Genomic DNA, 9,920 nt, shown 5'->3' with positions numbered 1-9,920 from the left:
AAGGACGAGGAAACAAAGTGGATTTTAAAATAAATGGATTTCAAATAAAATGCTCAGGGCTTCTGCAGTTTTTCACCACAAGCAGGGAAAGAAACAGTCAGTGTAGCCTCTAGTGAGAGACTGGAGATTGTCCAGAGCATGTATTTACTGAAATGACTGCCTTATCTCGGGGAAGGGTTACATTTTTTAGTGTATGTGTTGGAACAAGAAAAACACATCACCCCTCACCCTACCCCTGCCTTTCTGAGAGTCAAAATACTCTTTGTAAACACAATGTAGCTGTCCCCAGGACACTGGGCTAGGAACCCACAGAGGAACAGAAAGCATCCCAGCCTGTCACAGGCAAGTGTAACACACACACGCAGCAAACTGAATTCTTGATTACAAAAAAAAAAAAAAAAGGCTCTTTCCATATACTTGGTGTATCATCAATAGAAACAGGCCAAATCCTCAGCTTCATCCATCTTTTCACCTGATCCACTTTCTTTACCAGCATAAAAAAAAAGAAAAAAAAAAAGAAAAAAAAAAAAGAGTATTTTTCACACCAAAAGAGCAGAACAGCCCCAGCACTTCTGAGGGAAGGAGGTGTCCTCCTCTCTTTGGTGGGAATGGAGGTCATGGAAACACAACAGGTATTAGCAAAGCGTGGCTATGAGCCCAGCAGCATGAGTTGTTAGGACAATGTTTCATAGCAAGTTGTGCTTCTTCCCTTCATCTACTTAGTCTGATTACTCAGACCCTGCAAGACAAAAAGAGTGGCTGCAACATGTTGAAGAGCCACAGGAAGATTCTGCAATAGGACATTTGCTGGCAGCCAAGGCTGAGAAATCCTCCTTAGGGGCAGGAAGGTAGCACAGTAGGTGAGAGGAAGAGCCCCTCGGAGGGCAAGAAAGGTCTCAGCACAAGATCTCTGCTTGCTGCAGTTCTCTCGGATGTCTCAGCTCTAGCCTGCCTTTGTGTCCAACTGTGCCCATGTATGGTTGTTACTGGGTCTAAAAAAGAAGTGAACATGCTGAGGCTGTCTTAGATGCTCTTATGCTTTCTCCTTTGTCTCCTTCGCAGTAAGTTCCATGCCCTTGTTTCACACAGGGAACTTACAGCAGGCACTGTCAAACCAGTGCCCTGACATCTCAGAGCACCGGGATAATTCAAGTCTCCAAAAAGAAGAAAGGCTACACTGTGCACTGTGCCAAAAACTTCGCACAAAATAGTCTTATGTCCTGAGAATTCTATGCCTGACCCAGTTCTGATATGCGATGAAAAAGCACCACCTCTCGAAGCATGGAAAAAGACTGTCTCAGGACCATAAGGTCCCTGAATCTTTACAGCAGCCTTAGCCAGGTGCTAGTGTGCTTACAAGGTGGAAGAGGCCAAATGTACGATGAGTTCATAGGTAGCCATCATGATGGCTGTGTTTGGGATCTGGCGGATCAAGTGAGCCAGGAGCCCTCGGTATAAAGCCAAGGGTCCCTCTTCATGGACCACAAGCTGCAGAGTCTGTATAAAGGAACGGTATCGTGATCCTTCTTCTCGCAACCGTGTCCGAATGACCTCTGGAGAGACAGAAAGGGAAGTAATATTAGCAGATTGATCCTACAGGCATGGCATCTCCCATTGAGGGGAACAGAGGGAAGGAGAGTGGACCCACTCACCATGTGGATATGCAATGCATGAAGCACATGTTTTGGAGACAGCAGCAGCTCCCATTAGGCCAAAGAAATCATGGCTGTTTGGTGAAAGTGTGAGCGGTGGTGAAAGGGAATGATGGCTGTTTCTCAGCTGCTGTTTCAGTGCTTCATAGATGACAAAGTGTATGATGGTCTCTGACACTCCAGCATAGGAGGCAGTGATACCACGGTAAAATCCACGAAGGCCTTCAGTGCGGTACACACGCATGGCACACTGGACAGCGTTGCTGGCCATCTCCCCCTTCACCCTGTAAAGACGAGGGAGGGTTAAACAGCATACTGTTCCACTGACCTAAAATGCTGCTGTGAGCACAACTGTACGACTCTTCCCCAGCGTGCCTTGAAGACCTATGTTCTGATGGCAAGTCACAGACCCCTATCCAACCCCACCCCCAAACCAGTCCCGATTTGACACAGAGTGGTTCTGCATTGCTAGCTTGCCTTACCTGGCTTCCAGCTGCATCCTGGTTTTCACTAACCAGATAGGGTTGGTGAGTGTGGCAGAGGTAATGCCTGGAGAACAGAAGAGGAAGACAGCCATGAGCACCAGGATCACGCTGACAGTTTGTGAGGAGGTGCTATCTATCAGCTGTCTGAATTCTGCTTGGCAAGCTGCAGGCATTTGCAGTTTTAGAATGACCTTGGGAGACGAGACATTTAGGACAGACTATTTGATTCTCGTCCTCCCCCATTCCAGCCTTTGTCTGGTGGTAATTAGCTCCTCTGCCTCCAACATAACCCCACTACAGGCCCTGGTGTTACACAAACGCAGGAAACAATGGGCTAAACTTCCAAGAGTGGAAGATTTTGTTAAGAGAACTGGGATGTATCAAGAGCAATGATTCTGTGAGTGGTCTAAATTACACACTGCCTTCTCCCTCTCACAGCTGAATAGACCTCTTTTCCTGATGGGGTAAAGACTAGATCCATGACTTGAAGAGATGAGTCTAAGAAGAACGAAGAGTGAGAAAACGTTTTGGTTACCCAAGGAACTCACTGCTCCAGATATGGAGGGAGAAAATTTCAGAAGAGAGACAGCAGGAATATTGGGAGCAGCAATGGGGAAGGAATGAAACCCGTTTACACTTACAGACAGAAGGACCCCTTGGCTCTGATTTGAGACAGAAGAGGCTCACCTGCACAGGCTGCTGATAGCATGTGTACTTTCTTGGACTCCGGTACAAGGACAGCATTGAGCCTCTCCTTAACACCAGAATAGGCAGCAAAATATATAGCCCTGGTTGGAAAGAAATACAAAAGAGGTTACAGCTCACCTGTGAGAAGCAGAGACAGCGGTGCTGTGGGGTCTTACTCAAACTTTTCTTACTGCCAGCACAGGCTGGTCTAATGTGACATCAGATACCATTTATACTAGGCCCACAGCAATCACCTTATCTTACAACTATGATCACAAGGTCCAGAAAATGTCTGTGTGAAGGGGTCCAGTGGCACAATGAGCACAAGGCCCAGACTGCTTTCAGAATGTGGAGCAATAGCTGTCATGGAGGTCCTTTAAAAAGAGTACAGCATGAGCTATCCTCAGGGAGCAGTACTTACCGGGAAGGAGCAACCCCAACAAGGTTTGGACCCAGACCTCGGAACAGGGATCTCATGCCTTCCTTCTCAAGGATGTCCCTACAGGAGGAAATGAACAGAGAAATCAGCAAAATAACTAAGTGCGGGCTCTCCTGTTCCTTCTGCTTTTTTGTTCTTCAGTACTTCTTGTAGCATCCTCTCCTCACCTCCCATTTTCTCTCCAACCACTTCTCCTCTCCCCTTCAGTCATTTCTTCCTATTCTTGCTGACACCATCACTCTGGGTCTGATCAAACCACTAGCTGAGAAATTTTTCACAGTCCCAAAAGCTGCCTTGCAGACTCAGAGTTCAAAGCACAGATCAACTGTGAGAAGTAGATGTACCTGTGCTCTGACAAAACTTCCTACCGTACTTGCGGTTTCCAGAGCCTCACCTCAAATGATACTTCCGTCTCTCTCTCCCCCCTCCCCCCCACCTGATGGCCAAACCTTCACCTCCCTGGTGCTAACATGCACACCGTCCTATCCTACTCACCTCAGCAACTTGAGCACTCCAGGAGATGGTGGGCTGGGGTTCATCAGCCTCACACTCATCCCTGGCAGATGTATCTCCGAGAGGCACAGAGGCCGCAGCGTCAGCTGGGATGACTGTAGACGCGTCTTCACCACTTCCAGGGGACAGGTCAGGATGGCTCCAGCTGTGCCACCACATCTAGGGCATAACAGGACATGTAAGAATGACCCCTGTGCAGGAAGAGGGCAATAATTCTGACCCTGCTCGTCCACAACCTCTCCCCTCTAGGAGAGGAGGTTGGGTCCCCCAGCCTGCGTCACACATGACCTCCTGCTCTGACACTGATTAACGCAATAAGGGCTTAGCTTGGGACATCTCCTGGCAGCCTCACTCTGAAACCTCACTCAGTATTCAAGACAAACAGTCCCAAGTCCATTGGGGCTCAGCAGCCCCTCAGCTCAAAGCTGCTGATCTTTGCATTCAGAATTTCCCAGAGCAAACACTTCTGCTGCCCAACCTCGCTGCAATGCCTTCTGCTGAGATCACCAGGCCCCGTGCCTCACACCTCCCCACAGCAGCACTGGCTCAGAGAGGGGCAGCACGGACCTCTCCCACCCCTCAGCCTGCCGGTGTCTTCGACCCATAATCCATTCAGCTCCACGTTTGCAAGGCCCTGTAAGTGAGATCTCTGTTTTCTGACAACAGCCAGGCTCACCCCCAGCCTGACTTGCTTAATGAAAGAGGACCCTGACCTTCAGCAGACAGAAGCTATTTTTGGAACTCATGAACCACCACCATCAATCATTCTAGTCACACCTCGGTAAGGCTGAAAGGACACGTATCTCCTTTTTCCCTTTCTGCCACTCAGGGACAAGTCAGAATCGACATGTTCGGTTCTCAGCTCCTGCCCCTTCAGATCCTTTGACTGACAACTCTGTTCTTCTAGAGGATGCTCAGTACCTGAAAGACTGTTTTTGAGATGAATTTGCATGGAGCAGCCATGCAAGAGGCTTTGATGAACAAGCAGTTGTTCATATCTGCTACAGCCAAGCTTGCTTTGTTTCACAAGAGATGGAGGCTGAAAAAAAGCTTACTCTGCTCCAAAGAAAGAAAAGCCAGCCAAAGAACTACAAGATATCAGGGAAGAATCAAGTATATCAACAAAATTACATCTAACGGTACAGGAAAGCAAATGGCTAGAGTTCTGAAGAATTATTTTGAAGAAGTCTGTACAGCTCAGTGTACACATACATTGCTCTCACAGCCTTTGCTCCTAGGGCTTCATTTATTATTGCCTGCAGGTTAGGGGGGAAAAAGAAAAAAAAAAGAAAAAAAAAAAAAAAAAATAAAAAAAAAAAAAATAAAAAAAAAAAATTAAAAATATAAAAAAAAAAAAAAAAAAAAAAAAAAAAAAAAAAAAAATAAAAAAAAAAAAAATAAAAAAAAAAAAAAGAAAAAAAAGAAAAAAAAGAAAAAAAAGAAAAAAAAGAAAAAAAAGAAAAAAAAGAAAAAAAAGAAAAAAAAGAAAAAAAAGAAAAAAAAGAAAAAAAAGAAAAAAAAGAAAAAAAAGAAAAAAAAGAAAAAAAAGAAAAAAAAGAAAAAAAAGAAAAAAAAGAAAAAAAAGAAAAAAAAGAAAAAAAAGAAAAAAAAGAAAAAAAAGAAAAAAAAGAAAAAAAAGAAAAAAAGAAAAAAAAGAAAAAAGAAAAAAAAAAGAAAAAAAAAGAAAAAAAAAGAAAAAAAAAAGAAAAAAAGAAAAAAAAAAAAAGAGGCCTGGATGCCTATTGCAATGAAGTCCAAGAGTTGGAAGATCTGGCAGCTAGAAGGTTACGCAGCTAATGATACCAGCAACTAGCAACTAGTTACGCTACTCCATTACATTCATGCTTCTTTGTCAAGCCCTTTGCAGATTTGCACAGTGGTGATGGCTTGCAGAGCAGCTGATCAGCAGCATTTTCCCTCAGGAGATAGGATGAGCAGTGGGAGTCTGGGATTAGGTGGAACATGACCAAAGAACTTAGCACGGGCTCAGAAGACAACACAAAGCAAAGCCGTAAATGTCCTGGCTCAGGTTCTCTGCACGAACAAGCTGATCAAGACAGCCTACGCATCGATCCAGGAGTCACATGAGGCAGGGCCTCCTTTTACAAAAGCCACATTGATTCTTCCAACATAGACCGTATTCATTCAGGGGACCAACAGTCTTGCTCTTTACCGTAGTTTCTACTCATCTGCCTGATACAGGCTCCAGACTTACAGTCCCATTGTCTTCTTGACCAGAAGTGTAGTTTCCAGTGCAGAAGATTGAGTGCAGTGGTGACAGATGTCTACGAAGTCTGACTAGAGCAGTTCCAACTTCTTATCTAAAAGCTGAGCAAACACTACAACAGGACAACATCTAGAAAAGCAATTGCTTGGCATCCTCAAGATTTTTGTCTCTAACAGTGCGTAAGGAGGCACAACTTTATGTAATGTTTTCATAGTATCTCATTTCTTCAAGAAGTCCCTACCTGAGCACGGTCAGGATATGAATTTGAACCCACGTCTCCAGTACATACAAGCTTTTCCTGAGTTCAAGTTCCTCAAGCTACTGATATGTATAGATAATAGAGAAGAATTTTAAAAGCAATAATAAGAGTTAAAGAAATTGTTACTCCTTAGCATGGTGGTCATTTAATCAGCAGTAAGAGAGCCCGAGGTGAAGGGGGATTTCTGAGCCACTACAGCTCAATGGTGAGACTAAGGAAGATTTTTTCAGGGAGCAAAAAACATTGACTAAACAAAGCTAAGAAAATAAGGTGTTTCAGTTGTTCAAAACCAGAAGAAATCTCAACTATGATGTCTTACCATGTGCTACATTATGGTACAGCTGCTTACGATGGATGAAAGGCATAGGTCTCCAAAACTCTTCTGTTTCAGGAGAAATGGAAAACTACATACTCTCGTCACAAAGGGATTAACTATTTTTCAGTCCAATACTAATGAAGGCAAAATTGAACAAAATCCAGTCGGAACAAACATTTTAAAATCAGCAGGCACAAAACCCCTCATGGCCGTGGATATTAAAAATAGCTGATTAAGGAGAGTTCATACCTACACATTTAAATGCTTAAGAAATGTTAGGGGACTGGGGAAATATACTAGCCTAGAAGAGTTCTAATGTCTGCCAGGACTAAAAGAACAAGTGCGTTTGTAATAATTCATGCTGCTAAGGTTACACGGTTATATGACCTGAGATTCATGCCAGAAGAGAATTACGGAATCAGATCCCTATAGACTTAAATGGCACTTTTTACCGATCAATGTTGGGGGTGGGTGGGGGCTATATTGTTGGGGTTTTTTATGGAACTTACCAAACAAAAGCTGGATTCACAAAAGCAGCTACAAAGATGTAACATACCTCAGTTTTGCAAAAAGTGAGCTTGATATCTCACAACAACATACTTAGAGCCTTAGCACTCTGTCTGTAGCATAGATGCTAGAGATGGATTGAAATCAGACCATAAAATCTCAAAAAGAAGAAAAAAAATACCTGTCCCAGTCTTTCCCTGCCCTGAAACCAGTTGTCAGTAAAGAATCAAGCAGCAGCAGCAGTCCAACAAGAGTCTAGGAAAATCACTTCTAAACTAGACCTAAAAATTTTCAGGTTTTCCACCAACAGACAGGAGGCAAGATCTTACTCTTGATAAAATCCATGGATGACAAAGATTGACACAGTACTGAGCAAAGCTGCAACGACTGGCAAATAACAAAAAAACCACAAGGAACTGAGCAGTCACCAAGGGTCCTTATGCTGGGCTTAAAGAGACCGGTTTAACGAAACCAAAGCCCTGAAGTCATTCATTACTCTAGGAGCAGTAACAAAAGCAATTGCTGCAAAATCTGATGAAGAGCAGCAGCTGACAACCAGTATAACATGTACTCTCAGAGCAAAGCAGTGGCAAAAAGAGCTAATTGAAGAAGGCAGGTAATTTTACCTTAGAAAAGAGTACTTGCCTGTAGTCCTTGCTTTTACATTTTAAAAGGAAAACTGGAAAGTTTGAGGTGGCCAAAAAAGAGGATTAGTTGAGAGAAATAACCCAGCACTCACATTTTTTCAATGATCTGAAAAGGGTATGAGAACATGCACAGAGGTGACAAGGTTTACTGGTAATTCACATTTTAGCCCTTACTTAGGCTAGCCAAAAGTTGAGATGGCTCAAAGATTTTCATTTAAGGATAGCAATGCTGTGCACCTGCAGTTAAACCAGGATTCTGCCTAGGACACAGGCAAATAAAGATCACCTATGGAAGAGCAGGAGAAATACTCCTCTCCAGAACACTCTCCCAGCTTCCTGCAATTTTCATCTCAGGGATTTCCTCAGCCAGAAACGTTGCACTGCATTTAATAGCCTTTACTACATTCTTTTTCATTAATCTTTTTAAAATGCTTGCTGGATGCATAAAAAGCTTTTACCCTCTAATATCCTGTTGCCACGAGTCCCTCAGTTTAACTGCACACTGTGTTAAGAGCTGTGTTCCTGCGTTAGTTTTGAACAAACCTCTCTCAAGTTTCATTTGATGGTCCCCAGTTCTCGTACTAGAAGATAAAGTGAACAACTGTTCCTTCATCAATGAGACCTGCTTCATTAGGTAAAACAGTAATATTAACTATATACTGCAGGAATAACCTGAACTTCTTATTCATCTCTTGGGTTTTAATTAATTGTAATTCAAGGATTATTGCTTAATGGGCAAGGACAGGGTACAGACTGACAAAGCTCCCACTAGCGACACTCCTGTCACTAGCCAAATTCTCACAGGTTTTCAGGAACCAAAGCAGAAAATGAGGATGAGGAAAAGCTTAAGAAAGCTAAGAAATGTGAAGAAGTATATTAAGAAGGGCTAAGATGCAGTGACCGTATAGTTCAAAGGATAAATTAATACAAGAGAATAACATATACAAAATAACACTGGGACCAGAGAGGGCAAGTACATATAGGCAAAGATCAACACAGCACAACTGCATTAGCCACAGCAAGCTGCAAGCTTACTAATTAAGAGCAAGTAAATGATGTGCTTTATTGCACATGCTATACCGCAGACCTCACTGTCACACGGACTCCAACAGGCTGGTGGAATTCTGAAAGGGATTCGGTGGCTGTCTGGGCAAGGGAGTCCTGCAGTTACGCAGCGAGGGCCGGAGGACCACAATATCTTCTGCTTTTGGACATCATAAACTTAAAGCTCGTCGTTTTGAGACTTCAGTGCTTCTTAAAGAGAGGAAGGGTGAAACGCCAGGCGAGAAGGGACCCCCTCAAGGGTCTCGCTGCAAATTCAGAGGCACTGCCGGGACCCACTCCCCAAACACCTGCCTCCCCAGCATCAGCCGCGCTACCCAAAGCCAGAGAAGACACGCAGGGAACCTCCGCCACGGGACGACGGAGGGCTGCCTGCCCTCCCGAAGACAAGGATGCCTCACCGCTTGCTCCGCTGCGGAGACCCGGCCGTGCCCCTCATTCCCCCGTTCAGCACCCCGCTTCCCTTGTCCCCCCATCCCCGGTAAGCTCCGGCTGGGTGACGCGCCAGACCGAGCCCCCCCCGACTCCCCTTCTTCCCAAACCGCAGAGCCACACGTTCACCCCGGCCGGGCCACGCCGCTGCCCCTCCGTTGGAAGCCGGCACCGCAAGGAAGGGGCGGCTGAGGGTTACGGGGCTGGCGTGGGGCACGGCAGGCTCTCCTCTCCGCCGGCTGCAGCGGGGCAGGCCGCCGCAGGCCTCGCTCCTCACGGTGGCGGGCCGCGGCGAGGCCGAGCCGGGAGGGAGACCCCGGCCTGGCAGCGGGAAGACAGCGAGGCCCAGCCGAAGCCTCGGCCCCCCGTCCCCGTCCCGCTCGGGGCCACTCACCCTCCGGCGAGCAGATGGAGCAGAGTGCTGTGCTGCGCCATGGCCCGGCGCTCTGACGCGGAGCCGGCCGCGCCGACCCGCGCGTTGGCTCCGGAGGAGGCGCCCGGGAGGCGGCGGCGGGCGGGAAGGAGGGCGGGCCCTGTGAGGAGGGAGGCGGCCCCGCCGCCATTTCTGAGGGGGCCCTGGGGCTTAGCCTGGGTCTGTGGGACTCTCGTCGTCGCTCAGTGCGACAGGAGGGGCTTCCTCAGGTGTTTGAGGTTTGTATGAAGACAGGCCAATGTGTTTCAGGCAAAAAAAAAA

General features: G+C 45.9%; 1 protein-coding gene across 1 annotated transcript; it reads right to left on the bottom strand.

Annotated features, from left to right (window-relative positions):
- Positions 1 to 18: 18 nt before the first annotated feature.
- LOC126048892 (solute carrier family 25 member 36-like) lies at positions 19 to 9,682 on the bottom strand. The gene is made up of 7 exons (XM_049824418.1): positions 9,621 to 9,682; positions 3,759 to 3,935; positions 3,246 to 3,323; positions 2,825 to 2,925; positions 2,135 to 2,201; positions 1,653 to 1,936; positions 19 to 1,553 (listed from the first exon to the last, which is right to left on the bottom strand). Exons 1-7 carry the CDS (start codon positions 9,659 to 9,661, stop codon positions 1,354 to 1,356), a joined length of 948 nt encoding a protein of 315 aa, XP_049680375.1. The 5' UTR covers positions 9,662 to 9,682; the 3' UTR covers positions 19 to 1,353.
- Positions 9,683 to 9,920: the final 238 nt, after the last annotated feature.

Source organism: Accipiter gentilis, chromosome 21, assembly GCF_929443795.1.
Source record: "Accipiter gentilis chromosome 21, bAccGen1.1, whole genome shotgun sequence".
NCBI classification, from domain to species: domain Eukaryota; kingdom Metazoa; phylum Chordata; class Aves; order Accipitriformes; family Accipitridae; genus Astur; species Astur gentilis.
The sequence above is the reverse complement of the archived record's forward strand: the minus strand, read 5'-3'. Positions and strand labels throughout refer to the sequence as shown.